The sequence below is a fragment of the Dicentrarchus labrax genome, unplaced genomic scaffold (genome assembly GCF_905237075.1).
Source record: "Dicentrarchus labrax unplaced genomic scaffold, dlabrax2021, whole genome shotgun sequence".
NCBI lineage: Eukaryota > Metazoa > Chordata > Actinopteri > Moronidae > Dicentrarchus > Dicentrarchus labrax.
This window is the reverse complement of record NW_026136711.1, coordinates 17,867,455-17,885,568: the sequence shown is the minus strand read 5'-3', so window position 1 is coordinate 17,885,568 and position 18,114 is coordinate 17,867,455. Positions and strand designations below refer to the sequence as shown.

General features: G+C 39.9%; 1 protein-coding gene across 3 annotated transcripts in view; it reads left to right on the top strand.

Annotated features, from left to right (window-relative positions):
- The first annotated feature begins 3,597 nt into the window (after nucleotides 1-3,597).
- The window catches only part of LOC127371711 (retinoic acid receptor gamma-A), a 35,069-nt gene continuing 20,552 nt past the window's right edge, over nucleotides 3,598-18,114 (top strand). Inside the window, exons 1-2 of one of the 3 annotated variants that reach the window (XM_051414686.1) lie at nucleotides 3,598-3,907; nucleotides 15,585-16,000. In XM_051414686.1, coding sequence (XP_051270646.1) covers nucleotides 15,832-16,000 — 169 coding nt within the window. In that variant the 5' untranslated portion in view covers nucleotides 3,598-3,907; nucleotides 15,585-15,831. The remainder of the gene's footprint in view (nucleotides 3,908-15,584; nucleotides 16,001-18,114) is intronic. The other 2 variants (XM_051414684.1, XM_051414683.1) reach the window with 2 other exon arrangements.

Below are 18,114 nucleotides of genomic sequence, written 5' to 3'. Positions count from 1 at the left end.
TATATAGGAAAAACTATTCGCGTTTCATTGGATGCACATGTACACCCCCAACTTACTTTTTCTTTCCCGTCCTCTTTCTTTCTTTCTTTCTTTCTTTCTTTCTTCCCGTATCCACAAACACCAATCGTTGCCACCAAAAATGCTAATTTGCTCTGGCGCTTTATAATACATTTTCGGTCGCGTTAAAGTGAATTTGTATGTCTTTGTGTGCTCATATGGTTTACCCAGATTTCACCCGTGTTTAAAAAAGCTCCCTCATCTCTCAGGTTGTGCGTTAAACTTTATAACCCAAAACTGAGAACTGCTACCCAGAGTGTCACTCTTTTCTCTTTCTCTCCCTCGTTTTCTTCCCCTAGTCCTCATTTTCTTTCCTCCTTTGCTCCCTCTTTTTTTTTGCCTGCAAGTCTAGCCAACCCTCACCACTGGTACAGTATGTTCTTTGTGTGCATGTTTAGCTGTTTGAGAGACAGAAAAGACATAAAGGAGCCTTGGGACCCGAAAACGTGTTTATGGTGTATGTGTGGGTGTGATTATATTTGTGTCAGCTCTTTTTCTAGCTTGAAGAAAATTAACAGCAGGGAGTTGTGGTGTATTAAAGGTTTTTTGTGTCTTGTGCATGTGTAATTTTTTTTGGTGCCAGTGTTAATTAGTTCATGGGCAATTGGAAGCCTTAAGATGAGTGTAACTCTGTCTTTTGCCTTTCAATGTATGCTTGTATGTTTGTGTGTGCCCGAGCAAGTGAGTAAGCTTGTCGTGCATGCCTGTCATCCTCTGCATGCCTCTCTGTGCACCACAGAGCTTCACATGACATCAATCTGAGAGCAGTGGGATAGTGATCTCATTACCAACAGCCTGTTGCTGATTAAAACCTGCCGTCTGCACCCTCCTCCTTCACCCTTTCTTTTCTTCTCCCTCCTCTCCGCTCTCTTCTGCTTCCTTGTCCTTTGCTCGCTCCCCCCCCATGCCTCCTCTACCCCTCAACTCCAGAGTCGCACCATTCTGCGGTTTCTCCACTGCTCGCTGCCAAAAAGGGCCCCATTTCAAGCTCTGCAAAAAGTTATAAGCTCCCCTCTTTTTTCCTTTTCAGTTTTCCTCCTTTGTTTCTTTGTTCCTTCTTCTTTGCTGTGCATCTTTAGGCTGTCTGTATCAGACGCCTGCAGTACCTTACCTGCAGGCCTCATCGAAACCCTTCTCATGTTCCTAATCTTCTTTCTGAGTCAATCTGCTTTGACACTCAATGACACTAAACAAGAACAAAAGTGGGGGATATGAGAGTGCCTATTAATGTGAGTGTATGTCTGTGAATGTGTGTCAGTGTGTGTGCACATGTATCAACATGTGGACGCATGTGCTTATTAGTGCCTCATAGATTTACAGTCAGTCACACAAATGCTTCTTTCACACTCAGCCAGACGTTATACACTCCCCTCCTCTGTGCGCATTTCACTGACACAGAAACACAAACAGAACTAACCTTTCACCTCCCTCACCGACACTGTTGCTGAAAAGTGTGGCAGCAACCCAGATGGTCAATGCAGTGAGCCTGTGATTGGAGTGTGCCCAGTTCCATGTTTGTGGCCCAAGTGATCAAAACATTAGATCCAAGTCAGAATAACAGAAAATGCTGACAAAGGTTAATGTAGACATTAAATACTGTGTTTATGTTAATATACTTTTTAGTTTTGTTATAGTAAAAATGACATTGTAAAATGACAATCATTATACTTACCTTACGTACAAAATAAAGGTGGTGAGGTAGGCAACTACAGAAAAAAATTTATATTAAGTCCCATACAAACAAAATCCATTCCAGATATTTATTGATTTTATTCTTTTGTTCGACTATTGAAAAAATCACTGCAGATGACTATTATTCATTTATCCATTCTTCCCTCACCATGTGGCTTAGATCTGTTGAATCTATGTCATGTATGAAAGAGTGAAGAGCATGAAGAGTTCTTTACAAATGGTGGTCTACATTTCTGTTGCCATTTCTCTGGTAATTTTAGGACAAACTGTATGAACAATGTACTTAATTATTTCTGATGATTATATAACTTGTGTTGAGGACTCAAATATAGTTATTTCATTCTTTACAACCTTTTTTTATTCACAAAAACATGACATAACTCATATAAACAATAAACACAACAAAAAACAGACATCAGAAACGATCATAACTCCATCACAACAAACCAAAATACAAACCAAACCATCATTTAATATATTATAATTTATTACAACCATTCAAATTGACAGTAAAAAGAAAATTTTGCTTTTGTCTCAGGTTTTTTTCTTTTTTGAAGGGTGACCTGCACTGAGCGTTGCTGTCATGGATCGGGCTGTAGTGAACTGACTCGCGACTGAGGCCAGTCAGTCAGACAGTAGCAGACAGTTTTATCTCTGACATGAAGAGGCAGGTAGCTCTGCCCCTCAGGGGCCGACTGGCCAGGTTTGATCTCATCACGGATCAAATGTATCTCCATTAAATGCTTCCTTACCAGAAAACCGCTGGGTTGATTTGCTTAGGAAAATCCTGTAGGAGGAGAAGAGTCCGCTTGAACTGATTTAAAGGTGCGGAAACCGCCAGGAGAATGGCCCTTTGTACTTCTCAGGCTGGGAAAGATGGAAAACAGCTCATGGTAGTTTTGCATTTTGGAGATTTAATAAAGTCATCTAACGTATATACCAGGCTCTGTATGATTTTCAGAGACAATATCTTAACTGTAAATCAAACACACTTTTATATTTGTAGCACTTCAGATGTATTACTGTACATTAAACAGTAGCTATAGTTCACTTTAATGTAAACAACTGTACAAATTAAACTTGTTTACATGTGATTAGTCTGTCCAGATTGACTCAGTGTTTGCATGTACATTAATCAGTTTGATACGTTTTTAATATACATTTTTAATAAAAATCACACTAGTAACGCTAAACGGTGCATTTCCAGTTTTTACGTTATTGCTTTTATTGTTCTGAGTCATAAGGACACTGATGCTGAGATGCTCTGTTTTTCTCCCATCTGGGATATGTAGTCACAATAACGCACTTAGTGGCCCTTGATTGGCCTCAGGCCCCTGGACTCCCACATTAGCTGGCCAGGGTCCCGAAGTCAAGGCATTGTAAACATGGAGCGAAAGCCAAGGGCTGATACCGATATCCCCAAAGGTGTGCAGCCCTCTGCAGCATGTGTGTTTGTGTATGCCTGTGAGTTAATGACTGTTTCATTAGTACAAGTGTGCGTACACACATGCAGGCACTGCTCTCCTGTGTGTGTTAGTGTGGGCCCTATCTTTGGACAGTGAGCAGAGGAGGAACAAATTTAGAAATGCAAAACAAACACTCACAGAGTTGAAATCCAACAAAAGAGTGTTGACTGACAGTACAGTGTAGAAGGAGTGGAGGTAAAGAGAGACTGTGAGACAAAGGAAGAGAGAGAGAGAGAGAGAGAGAGAGAGAGAGAGAGAGAGAGAGAGAGAGAGAAAAGAGAGGGGGTGGGCAGCAAGTTGAAACCTAAGCTTTCTGGACCCTGTTTTCCCTTCCTTCGGGCATTCTGTGGCTGGTAAAAAATGTGCTGTATATTTGAAGTGTTGGATCACGTGACAAAGGCAGGGTTTGTGAATCAAAGTACACAATGATTTCAGGAGGAGAGAGAGAGAGAGAGAGAGAGAGACAGAGAGAGAGGGTGTGTGTTAGAGAGAGAGAGAGAGAAAGCGAGAGAGAGAGAGAGACGGGAAAAGGAGAGGGAGCCGGAATGCAACAGGCTGAGCTGTATCGTCGCCACGAGAGAGACTTCTGACTGACAAACACAACTACTACGCCGCCTCTCAGCTCATTTCTCCACTGACTTACCCTCACTATCCGCCAGACTGTGTGCTGAGTTATCAACTTACCAGGTCTGGTAAGTTTGGTTTTCAATCCCATTTTTTAAGATCTTCTTTTTCTTACGACTTCAGTCTGTTGTCGGCGTGTGAGAAAAGAAGACAGAGAGGGAACAAGTCAGAGCATGAGCGTGATGTGTGTGTGTTTCTCTTGTCTCTCCCTCTCTCTTTCTCTTTCTGTGTGTGTGTGTGTGTGTGTTTGTGGGACAGCATGAGCACAGAGATTGAGTTTCCTGAGGACAGCTTTAATTGAGAACAGAGATTTCGAGAGAGGGAGAAAGAACAACAGAAACTGCTAAGGAGGGGAATGAAAGCTGATCAGCACTTGCATGTGCTCCGGGGCCGCTCCATCGTTGTGGTGATGTGTGTGTGTGTGTGTGTGTGTGTGTGTGTGTGTGTGTGTGTGTGTGTGTGTGTGTGTGTGTGTGTGTGTGTGTGTGTGCGTGCGTGTGCCCTCATTTGTTTGCCCCACTGATGGATGCACATTTCTGTGTTTATTCCTGACTTCATAAACTCTGATTCACAGTTGCTGAAAGATTGTTATCATCCTCTACACAGAAAAAGAAAGGGAAATGTAGACAAAAAAATTGATGTTAGAATTCCTTAAATTCTTAAACAATGACATAAATAAGAGAAGAAGTTACCATAAAACACACTACATAATATTTTCTACTGCTGCATACATCAGTCTTGGTCAGTGTGAGTGCTACAGGTGAGCTCTACAACCATCTCAGGCCATTTTCCAGCAGCAGACAAAGTGGCTGCTTGAGCCTGCAGGCGCTCAGCCAACAGACCGGCTGTCAGACTTGATGGATCACTCCATCAACATCACAAATGGCTGAGCAGGTCTGGTCTACCTGAGTATGTACATACTCAGCCCCCCCGAAGGTTATGTAAACAGGTTTCCATCCACACAATTACATAAGCGTGATGGAAACACTGAAATAGGCTACTCCGGATATCACAAGACAGTCTGTTGTGTGTCTGATTGCTGCCGCTTTGCATTGTGTTTGTGTGTGTTTATGAGACAGTGAGTATGTATGTGTGTGTGTGTGTGTGAATAAACTTACTGACCCCCCTCATATTGAAACACCAGCCCTTTTTATACAGTCTGTGAATCATTTTAAATAGCATCCTTTGTGCGACATGTGCTATATAAATACAGATGTATTGCTTGAGTGATGATTGTTATTAAGATGATATTTATCTGCTAAGTGCTTCTTCCCGGCTGATCTGAGCTGCTCGCGTGTGTCCGCTAACACCATACTGCTGATCGGCCTCACTCTATGCTACATACTCAAATGCAAGGAGCTGTTCTAGCAAACTCTTGACAAATCTATTCCAGATTTATTTTCCCTAATGTCTGGAGGAATGTTCATCAGCACGTCCTCAGTAATAGGTGGACGGGTCTATAATCAGCGCATAAACAGCTGGGTGTAAACAATACACAGTATATTAGAGATCACATTCTGGAGAACTGTGACAGTCTTGCTAAATATAACTCTTCTTCTTCATCATCATCTTCTTTTTCTGCTTCTTCTTCCTGATTAAAAGGGTTTGTTTTTACCACGCTTTTCATCACTTGGTTATTTTCTCTGTCAGTGGATGTCCGCAGAGTGTCGGCTACTGAGTGAACTGTGTCAGTCTGATCCCAGGTCAGATGTTTTCAGCTTTTAAATATCAAACATTTCGGCTGGAAGAATCTGCTGTTGGTTGAGTCCCATTTTTTCTTTGTTTTCATCATTTGGGGAAGAAACGTCTACAAGGGTTTGCTCCATGGGTTTGGATGTGTTGGATATAACTCCTTTAACTGCATTGCAATCTCATCTTTGTTCTCTACACTTTTCAAGAATGGTAGCCCCTCAGGCTGAGGAGGCTGTCTGGCTCCTCTCCCTCGTTCTCCCTCTTTCTCTCCGTCTCACTGACTTCTTTCTTCTTTATTTCCTCAATATGAAGAAGGAAAAAAAACTCCATCTTCTTTGCTGGTCCGTGTCAGCTGAGTTTGATTTTGTACAGGGTTGTTCTCATGGTCGCTACACATAAATGGAAACTTGGAACTTCCAAAACAAAGAAGCGAGCGTTTGCTACTTGTTTTTGAGAGGGGAAGACACAAATGTTTTCTTGTTCTGCGGAGTTACATATTGTCCACAGAGTTATTTTCAGAGATTTTGGGGAGAGCCATGGACTGAGTGTGGTTCGGATTGACGTGCCCAATTGGCTTCAGAGATTTGGAAGTCACTTGTAACATTCATTACTGCTTTCTCTGCAGTTTTTCACAATTCAAGGCTGAATGTGTCTCAGTGTGTCTAAAAGGGCTTCTCAGTGTGTTAAATCAAAGCCTGAGGCTGCTCTTCAGTCCAGACTACAAGTCCTTTTAAACACACTTGTAATCCTCTCTGGAGGAACAGCAAGATTTTGAGTGTGTGTGTGTGTGAGAGAGTTATAGGTGGTGGGGGGTTCAGGCAGTCTTTAGGCTCACTTTTCACTTTAATACTAAATGAAAAGCTGCCTACCAAATGCCTCAATTAGTTCTGACCCATGGCCGGGCTGCTGAGCCTGGAGCGACAAGGGACTGACCCCAGCTCCGACCTGGAGACCCTCGGCAGCCCACAGGGTTGGCTCCACATAATGACAACATTGTGTGTTTTATAAAACGTTACTCTCATCAACATCGTCCCCATTAGCACTGCTAACACAAAACTCACACTGTGTTATTCCAAGTATGTCGGACAGTTTAAATTTGTGCAAAAGAGTAAAGCTGTAAGTTAGTCGAGAGTCGAGTGACACTTTGTGGTAAGGAATGAACAAAGTGGAGGGATTGTTGCAGATTAAGTGACCAATTAATCATTTCAGCTTTCAATACATTTTACTTATGAAGCTTTATTCTCGATGCTCATAGAAACAACAAATTAGATAAGTAAAACCAATGTAATAAAAATAATAAGCATGTATGTATATAATTAATTAAAAACCTATTCGATTTATTCATGAAGCTTAAATGCACATGACTCTACTATTTATTCTTCTGAGTTTGTAGTGTAATAGTCTTTTTTATTTGTTTTATAGAAATGTGCTGTTCTAGTTAAATTCATTTTTTAAAATGTATTTTCTTTTAGTAAAAAGTCTGCAGAAAGTTTTTGGCTAATAATTCAATTGAAGACCTACTACAGTCCTAATTTCCATTGTATCCAGCATAACAGTATAGTCAGATTGTGTAGCTTAGCATAAACACTAAAAACAAGTAGAGCTTGCTAATTCACATATTTTGTCACATTTGGAAATGTAGGTTTAATATGGGATTAACTATTTCTTGGCCGAGTGCAGTGACTTCCTGGTCCTGACAAAGCCAGGCTAAGCTGTTAGCTTTATAAGCTAAGCTACCCTGCTGCTAGTTTAATATTTACTGTACAGACATGAGTCAGATATCAATCTTCTCATCTAACTCTCGGCAAGAAAGATATTTCCCAAAATGTGAAACTGTTGCCTTAAAGTTGAGACGTGACCAAATGGATTATCAACTTTGTCCTCCTCAAACTTCTGTCATAGTTTTTTTATAGCCTCTATGAACTAGGCAAGGGAGACCAGATCCTCTTTACTGGAAATCATTTTAGTAAAATTAAAGTCTGGCAATCATTCCAAAAGATGTTCCAGAGTCAAAACGCCTAAAAAATGGATATCAAATGTTGTTTCGAGGCCTAAAATATACATATGTGTGTACATTATTGACTGAGCTAACAGCATAATGGCTGGCATAAAATATGTGTTTGTCACAGCTAGAAACATTTTGTGGTTATAAGATGGCTGTTTGACACTGATGGTTTATGGCCCAGCAATATTTGTATTTCTCAAAAGACATTTTTACATGTCAGTTTGACATAAAATATAGTACGGTCATTTGTTGGAAAATCTAATTATGTTGTTTGTGGGTGATGGTGCCTGTGTTTTTTGTCCTCTGTAATAGTTTCTGTGTGTCAGTATGTGCATTTTCTACTCAGAACAGCTCATCCCTGGCTGCATTCTCTCAGAATAAGCCAGATTTGATTGTGGTTTCATGGTTTACGGCTAATTGTCCCTGCTGAAGTCATGTTTTTCCTTGCACTTGGCTGTTTTTGGGGAGTTTTTAGCCTTCATAGCCACTCAGAGTCTGCCTTATAGTTTACTCTCTACACAGAAACTCTGTGGTTTCAAACACAGAGATTGTATTCAAGTTTGTCCTCTTGATTTTGTTCCTACTATCACACACTAATGTCACCATAGATGCACCACAACCTGAACAAAACCATAAACTTTCTTCTGTTGTGCAAGTCAGAAGTGACTAAGATTAGATTATGTATAGATTTCAGAATAAAAGAAAAAGAATAGCAAATAAGCAAAGCTCATATCCACAAAAGAACCTCATAAGATAACAAACCCAACAAATCCAAGAGAAAGCCTGTAGCACTTCACCATTGAATATTCGCCTGTTTTCCAGCTGACTCACATTGCTCTGACTTGAACCCACTCACGGGAAGTTTGGAAAGAGAAAGATGACTAAATAGTGGGGAAGAGGAGAAAAAACAATTTTTTACTTTCTATTTACTGACAGGAGAGAAGTGCAGCGGGAAGGAGCAGACATTTTAGTTCATGCGGCCTGTTCTCGGTCCAAAAGATCAAAGTGTGTTTATTATCAGACAGTTCTTTTTTTGTCTTAGACAAGTCTTCACACTCTCACTGGGGTGAACATCATCATCATGCAATCCATCTGATACGCTAGCATTGAAGACTAAACAACCACATGATTAAACAAAATAAAGGACATCATTATGTGATGTGGGGTGGAGCATTTATACCTTCTGGTTACAGTTTGGAGTCACTTAAAAAGACGGCTGAAAAACAGCTCAGTGCAAGACAGGAAACTTCTGGACAAATTATACACACGGCATTAAAAATCACAGGCCAGGAGCTTCCATCCCTTCCTGAGATCTATACCATTAGACTCACAGTATTCTTCAAGACTCCGCCCCTACCACCATCTTTTTTAACTTTCTTCCTTCTTTTAAAAGACTGAAAAGTGTCTGAACCAGGACAGCAGGTTCTGCAACAGCACCAACTCTACCCGGCGCCCCTTAACTCTTGAATCATCACTGTGCTGCGATTATTCCTGTCTGTGACACACTGTAAGGGTATGTATACCATGGTACACACCATAGCTAGTTGTTTCAATTATTTAGCATTATTACTATTACTTAAGCTGAATTTAATTATACAACCCTGAACTGCCAATTAAACAAAATGAAAATTAAATAACAATGTATCTTTAAATTACTTTATATGTCCTAAAGTACTCATTGTATGTGAGACTAGTTCATTTTGTTCTTGTTCTGCATGAGCTCACCAAACAAAACTCAAATCATCTGTGTTGAAATGATTATAAAGTATTGAAATCTTGGAAATTTAATTGACGCTGTTTCAATTTCATGGAAAATATTAACATTTTCCTTTTGAACTTTTAAATTCAATTCTCAGTTCCTTTGTAAAATTATCTGGCTGAAATAATAAAACCTGGCAATGTGCTTGTATCCCTTTGTAGTTAAGTGAGGTTGAAAATTCCCCATTGTGCACACAATGCTTTGCCATAAAAATACAATGCAGACCGGGTTTTTTCAAAGTGTGTAGGTAATAGGGAGGTTTTTTTTGTCATATTTCTTTTATTCCTGATAACAGATAGCCGAGACATATAGACAGTAAATATGGGTCGCAAGAGGGGGCATGCAACAACCAGATTCAGACAAGGTTGAGGAATGTTGTTATTACGTATGACGTACACATACACCCATACTGGAAATAATAATGCTAATGATGGTGCTGCTGGATACAACCAATGTAATTTGAAATAGAGAGGAATGTAGTCCTCTCCTCTCACATGAAGGTGTGTGGTATATTTTAGTGTTTGGCTGGCTAGACAGGGTGGACACGAGGATGCAAGTACAAAACAACACAAAGACATTATGTTCATACACAGAAATTACATCGAATGAAAGACATTTAGTTGACTAAAATAGTCCCAGATAACCTGCTGGCTACCAACCAGAGATATGGAACCACAGAAATAAAAAACACAGATGTTCATAACAGACACAAAGTTTAGCTTACTAAAGTCAAGATAACCACATCAAGAACTGTTTGTTTTACCGATGATCTATTCATACTCCTCAGTGTTTATTGACTCTCTACAGTCAGATTCAGTTTAGAACACATCTTATAACATTACATGAGGGACTCAGCAGCACCTGAATAAAGGCAAAAATTACTAGTAGCAGAGACAGAAGAGCCAACTCAAACCACGGGGCGTCCAGGAACTCTACCACCACTACATCCACGCTTACCAAACACTGACGAATGATACTCAACCTGCAGTCAACGCTAGTTCTTATATTGCAAGGAGAATTCACTCCTAAATTTCAGTAAAACTGAGATGTCTATATGGCATTGATGGGGGATTGTATGACTGTAGAGAGTAAGACCGTAAAAATAAAGAGGGATAAACTCTAAGCAAGGATTGTTTTGTCTAAGGAGGAGCGTTTAAAGAGTTCTTGTTGTAACTGAATATTTAACTATTCTTTTCTTTTATTCCAAAGCAAAGAATAGTAAAATCAGTCTGATGCATGAAGACATGTGCAGAAGTACTGCAGAAGTACTGCAGGAGCACACGGGCAACGCAACTGTTATTGTTGCTGCCATTGTGAAGCTTGTCCAAACAGTAAGAACAGGGCAGGAAACTATTAGTCCTTTCAGACGGATACTGTGACCTGGGAAAAACCTGTGTCTGCATGGTCAAATGCTAACATGCATTTGTCAATCTTCCAATTCTGCTACTGTCGGGGGTTTAACGTTTGTCAAAAACCTTTACTCAGCACTGCTCACCCTAATTTCTAAGACTATAAAATTAGTGGTTTGCATGAGGAAAGTCAAGAGTGTATTTATTTTTTAAATTAACCTACACACCCTGATCAAGCTTCAGTTTCTGAACACTTTTAACTGTTCATGCACTAACCGACACATAGACTTCCTATTACCGCACATTTCTCATCCCTAAAAGTGGACTCATTATGCTATAAAACTGAAGATTAACTGTAATTCTCCAGTTATCTACTTCCCTTAAAATGCCGCACCACATTTTCTCCACACCAACAGGACATTTCTTTATAATGTACCAGGAAAAAAAAAAACAACTGAAAATGTAACCAAAATGTTAAATCACCAAAGATTGATGCATCTAAGAACCCAACAAATCTGTTTGCTGCCATTGTATTATGCAAGATTTTAATTATGTACAGTACATAAATACATATAACAGAGTTAGAAAAGTGTGTGCCAATGAAAAGAAATGAGTGAGCAATTCATTTTAAGCCACGTCAAAGTCTAGTTTAATGTGAGGACCCGGCTCAGGATACGTCCATACTAACCCGCCTAAATTAGAAAACACAACTTTTTCTCTGCATTTGAGGTTTCTGTACCCTCTGTATGCTTTTTTATCAAATGACAGTTTTCCACAGAGAGGATGAATCTTAAAATGATGGCTTAGTGTTTTTGTGTCGATGGAGACTGTGTGGCAGTAAAGTTAAAAAGACATCTTTCTGCCGCTCCTAACAGAAAGTCTATCACAAATAGATGAGGTTATTAAGATGTACTTGATTTCGTCAGATGACTTTGTAATAGACTTTTTTCACAGCAGCTATTTTCACATGAACTAGTAGGGTAAACACAAGTTTTGCTAATGATACCAATCCATTCCATTTAGTGTAGCAGAGCCTTTCCATTGAGCCTTAATGGACTTGAATGCAACAGAACCCTTATTAGTATCATTGTTAACACCTGTGTTTACCCTGCTATTTAATGTCAAAATGGCTGCTGTGAAAAAAGTCTATTGTAAAATAAAAGCGAGAGTGCCTGCCTGATCAGCACGTAGTATTTATGAGTTACCAGTTATCAAATCATTATTTTGTGCATGTTCGGTTGTCTGACGGTCGGTGTCTGTCTCTCTGCTGACCAGATGTTGGCATTGTTGTTCCCCAAATAAAATGGTTCATGCATTTTTGTATGAGCAGAGATCTTTATGAAAACAACCTGGGGCAATTTTCAATTATTGCTTACATGCAGAACGGAAATGGTGGCAGTGTCACCTTTCACAAATGATTGTTGCCCCCAAATTGCGAGTCCTGTGGGGCTATTGCATGCTCATATGGTGGCTGCAAGTATGACGTTTGTTTTGATTAATTAAACATGTCAAAGTGAGCGAAGAGAAATGATATTGGGCAGCTTGCATGTTGCTTATTTGGTGAGGTGGGCTCCTGACATGCTAGTCTGGACATAGGTTCGTTCAGCTGTGTGTGTGTGTGTGTGTGTGTGTGTGTGTGTGTGTGTGTGTGTGTGTGTGTGTGTGTGTGTGTGTGTGTGTCTGGTGTATAGTTTCATAACTGTAACCTCAAGCTGATTTGGGATGGAAAAACCATAAAGTTCAGTCACATTTACACCCAGAATAACCAGATCCAGATGATGCTCCTAATAAGCACTTAAAATGTTGTTTAAAAAATTGTTTTTGTCATTTCAGCTGTTTACAGCCAAATGATGTTTACAACTGTCGCAACAATATCTAGTTTGATGGAAGCAAAGTTGACAGTATGTAGCAGCTTGTTGGAAAAGACAGAGAGATGGAAAGCCCCATCGTTCTTACACTAAAGCTGTTTTTAATCCTCATAGTCTGGGAAAAAGGAGCATCAGTTGTGTGTGTGTGTGTGTGTGTGTGTGTGTGTGTGTGTGTGTGTGTGTGTGTGTGTGTGTTAGTATATTTGTGTGTGTCTGTGTGTCAGTAGGACCAGGACCAGGTGACCCAGTCTGACCTGACCCAGCCAGGTCTCATAAAAGCAGCATTGAGGCCTGGAGGCCCGGAGACACAGCCCTGCTTTTGTTGCCCTACCCAAGGTGTATTCCCCCTGGAGGGAGAGCGAGGGGGCGAGGGTGTTACTCATTAGAGGGAAAGAAACCATTCCTTGGCTTGGGCGCACATTATTTCATAGTTTATTAGTGGAAATAAAACCGTTTCTTTATTTTTATGTATGTTTTCTGCAACCACTCGGCCCGTTTTTTTTCTCCCTCCTCCCATGCTGCTTTACCACAGTCCGTTCTTTCTCTTATTAATCCAGTTTCCAGTATGGCTCTAATTAATAGGACTCTGTTCACTTCTTACACATGGACTGCCAGATGCTTGAAACTCCCTCCTATGAGCTTTCCCTCCCTTTCTTTTTCTCTGTTTCCCTCTATCTTTTTCCATCTTTTTTTTTCATCTTTCAACACTTTATTTTTTTTCATCCCAATCCTTTTATACATCTGGCTTTCATACCAGTGATTTCAGTCTTTGAATTTGATTGGTTAAAGAGTCAACTTGAAGGACTCAAAAGCTGCATCTGTGAAAGGATCCTCCGTCCTATATTTACTCCTTCATTCTTCAAGGTCAACTGCAGCTTTCAATGGTGCTTCAGCATGTGTGAACGCAGTGTGTTTTCCACTGATTACTTGCCCATGAACATGATTAAAGTCACAGAACATCTGTGTGTATGTTCACGTCTGCGGCCTACATGTCCGTGCTTGTATGTTTCTGTGTTCTGCTCTTAGAGAGGCATGTGTATGCATATATTTTGCAAAAGATGTGACCATTCCACACCATGTCTGTAATGACTTTTATAATCACTACACATTTTGTCCAACCTGTGTTTGGCATTCTTTGATGGTCAAACACAAAAGTTCTTTGTGAAAATAAATGCAGGGACTCTCCCTAACTGGCCTTCGCAGTGAAGAAAAACCGCAGCAGAGCCAAGCAGTTACAGAGAAAATATCAATATGGGAAATATGACTTTAAAAACAACACTCACTGCACTGACTTTGTGGCTTTGTGTGTGAATGTGTAATACGCACTGTATGTGCATGTGTGTGTGGGAAGAAATAACTGCTGTAACAACAAAAGGATATAGAAGAATTTGACTCTAATAATAGTAGCACAGATGCCTGATGATTTGTCAAACAGTTTGTCCACCACATTTCTATCAATGAGAATAGACTATTATTTTTATTATTATTATTTAATGTTTTATTTCATTTATAGTCTAAAATGTCCTGATATCTAAAGAATGTCTTATTGTTTGTGTATAATTAACTTTCAAGAACATCAGAAAAGATGAACCATCCAACAACATACTTAAAAATAAGAAATTTGGGCACCCGGTTAGCTCAGTGGGTAGGGCTGGCGACCCACGTACCAAGGCTCAGTCCCTGTCTTCAGCTGTCACTATAATAAAGGCAATAAAAGCCCCAAAAATATACTTAAAAAAAAAAAATTCTATCAACCGCCAGGTACTGAAAGGGTTAGTTAACATAAATTAAGAAACACGTTATCTTAGGTTATGGAGCAATGTCTGGAGCAAATTTTGAGCTTTTTCATCAGAGTAAACACATTTTTTCATTTAGCTCTTGTAGTATTGAGCCATCCACACAGTTTTGGATGTGTTTGTCCAGGTTTTATGTCCACCCATTGTACATAATTGGGACTTCTTTGCACTGAAGAAAACAAAGTTTTTAACCTCCATTGTCTATTGAACAAATAAAACCATAATCTGCATGGCTAGATACCACAAGAGGTAATTTAACTCCATATGTGGAACAGTTTACTTTCTTCTGCGTGTAAATTACATACATGTACCTTGTACTGTTTGTGAACCTGAGTTATCTACTTTAAAAGATAGATTACTAATAGTTTCTCTCTCTCTCTCTCTATATATATATATATATATATATATATATATTTCCACTCTGATTTACTACGTATTATATTCATCGTAGTAGTTCAATAAAGAACATTTGTAAATTCATATTCTCACTCTGTCTCTCACCCACCCCTGGTGTTTGATTCCCATGCCGAAGCAGGCCCAAAACAACAAGACATTCTTTGGCCGGGCTGTATTTACCACAGCTCCACCACAGAGAGTTAAGCTCCACCCACTCATGAAATCACTGACGGGGATGAGAGAGTCATAGAGAAACAAGAGGGGAGGGCTGCCCTCATTTACCTTATTGACAGGGTCACAGAGCCACTACATGAGCCCTCAGAGACAGGGAAGGTGAGACAATGTGATCATCACAAACCTTCAGTGGTTTCAGCTTCAGCCGAGGGTTTATGGCGTTGGTTACAGTGAAAGTGATTGGGTTATGTGTGATTGTTGTTGTAAAGGGTTAATTGTACCCATGGTGTGGCTGGCTGTTCTCGGGCAGGCTGGCTAGAGTCAGGCTGGCAGAGGGAACAGAGAGACCCTTTATAATACAGTTCTGCTGATTGAAATCATATGGCATTGCCTGAAATCATTGCACTACTTTGAAGACAGACAAAAAGCAGGAGGAAAGTGTTGCACACACTCTGCCTCTCTTCCTTGTCAACTCTTTCTTCAACGCTCTCTTTTTGTTCTTCATCTTCTCCGCTTTTATTTATCATCTGGAGTTTGCTTTTGAGTTATTTCAGGTATTGCTCTTGTTACAGAAAGTAACTGATATTTTTATATGAATGGGTGATTTGACTTTAGGTGAGCTGTTAAGCCACTGCGCTCTCTAGGTAATAACCAGACTTTGGTTCCAGTTTCTAACCCCTTCTCTTTCTCTTCCCTCCTTTTCTAGAGTCTGGACCTGGTTAGGTCTTGGTCACGTGGTTCCTTCTCTCTTCCCAACTCTTCCTCCCTCCTCAGCATCCCTCTCACCTCTCTGCAGCCAGACAGCAGAGAAGCCAGCAGCTGAGAGGGGCTGAATGGCACGAGCCCATTTCAAACTCACGTAGGCCCCTGACAAAGACAACACAGGAGGAGGAAACAACAAGACAGAGTCAGACAGAGACGATTCACCTGAACCACAAGCTGCAGTTTTCACAATGGCAACAAACAGGGAGCACCAACTGCGTCACATGACCGGCTTCCCCCGTGCTATGTACCCGTTCACCTTTAACTCCATGCGGAGCCACTCCCCCTTTGATCTACTGGCCAGTAGCCACCTCTTCGGACGGTTTGGGGCTGACCTTCCCAAAGAGATGGCTGCATTGTGTGAGTAATAAAAAATATTTATTATTCATTTACACAACTTGCACAAAACAATTGGAAATTTGCGACACATTACTGTAATAGAGTGTATTTCTCTGAAAGATGTGTGTTTATAAAAAGATTTTCCATTTGGTACATGTCATGAGTCCATTACATAGTGAAAGAGATTTCAAGAAATGTCTTTGCAAATCAGTGCACAAGAAGATGCACAAAGATGCTCCTAACACACATACATCTTTAACCAACTGGAAAATACAATGTCACATTCAGCTGAAGTCAAATGCCAGAAAAAATGTGTTTAAAAGTATTTTATATAATCATGAGGTTTTCAACTGGTCAAAGGTTCAATCAAGAGGCAAGAAATCCTAATCCCACGGCCTTGCACATGACAAGACAGTGTGCCGAATGTCCGTGTCCTGACCAGCCCTGTTTTGTGTAAAACAGTGGAGACTCTCCACAATTTTGGAAAAATCTTCAGGGCTAATTTGAGGTCATAATTAGGCTTTAAATCATGTACTGAGGAGAGGAGAGAAGAGAAGAGAAGAGAGTTTAACCATGTGGTAAACCCGGCGGATGGCAGAGAGGGCAGGCTGGAAAGAAGAGCAAATGTAACATGGTTCCTTGTGTAATTTGTGTGATCATTACAACAGATAGAAACTGAAATGTAAAGAAAGATGGGACTCATTTCAACTTGCTATATCTTTGGATAGAGAATATTTGGAGTCACAGGGGGCGCTATTGCACTTCACAGTGGCTGAGCGAGACCACAGAGTCATTGCAAGAGTTTATAGAGGGACTGACAACATTGTGTATTTTGATAAATAAGGTTGATTTTAAGATTGTGTGACACTTAACTTGCTAATTCTATTTCCTGTAAAAGTCTTCTTTTTGTAATGTTGTTGCAGTGTAATGATATTACTCAGACATTACAGGGTCACAGCACTATTTCATTACTCTCTTATGTAAACTGTGCAGCGTTCAAATCAAACACTTTACACAGATACATGTTTGTCAAGTATCTCTCATCCTGTAAGAGTGATATCAGGTGTAGAAATACCTGCTGAACACTCCTGTCAGTCATTGTGAGTGCAAATAATAGTGCAGATAATGTGTTCAGTGAGCAGCTGTTATCTGTTTATCTGCAGTCGTTTTCTGGAGACTCGGGCCCAACAACCAGGCCAGTAGCTTTCAGAATGTGATTACATCTTTGACATGTTGCCTCTGGGACTTTTATACATATACAGACAGAGACAGAAAGATATGAGGGGACACATTATGTCAGTCAGGATAGATGACAATAAGGGTGGTCACATGACAAAAAATAGTTATATATAGAGAGAGAGAAGAAATAGTTCAGTTACGTAGTGTACGTATGTAAGAGAAATGTGTAAATTCAGGCTAATATAAAGTTATTTGAAGTTATTTTTAAGTGAATTGGACCATATTGCAAATATAAAACAGATCAGTGTCAGTAATTCAACACCAAGGCTTCAACAACTACTTTTCCAGATAATTAGGTTGCTTGCTTTAGCATGTTCATCCTCAAAGTAATTACAAATCAGAGTGTCATTACTACAGAATTTAGCATTTTTTCTGTACATCTCCAACCCAGCTAGCTTGCTGACTGACAGTATTAACTGACTGTAACAGAGAGTAAGTGTATTTCTACCATTGACTCCTGTCGCATAACTGTATACAAACCTACATCCCTTCAATAAGGTGCAAACTTACTGTAAGTCAGCGCACACAACATATCTTCAGTGTTAAGTTACTCCTTAACATCTCTTTAATATACAGAGCAAGTGTAAGCTCACTTAAATACATACATATATGTTATAAGAGGAGGCATTTACAGTCATTTCTTGTGTGGTAGCTTGTTCATCACACTCTTCACATCATAATCAATCAATGTCAAAGGAGTTGACACATTTACCCATCAGCTAGATTTAAAACATTTGATTAACTCTGTAGATATCCCTCTTGTGGCGGTTAGCCAACAGGGTATTTCAGTTCTGATTATTTTCATTAAGGAAGGCTAACCATGCAAATAATGAGCCCATTATTTACCATCAAGTGAAGCTACAAGAAATGACTTATCTCTCATTAGTGCAAAGTGA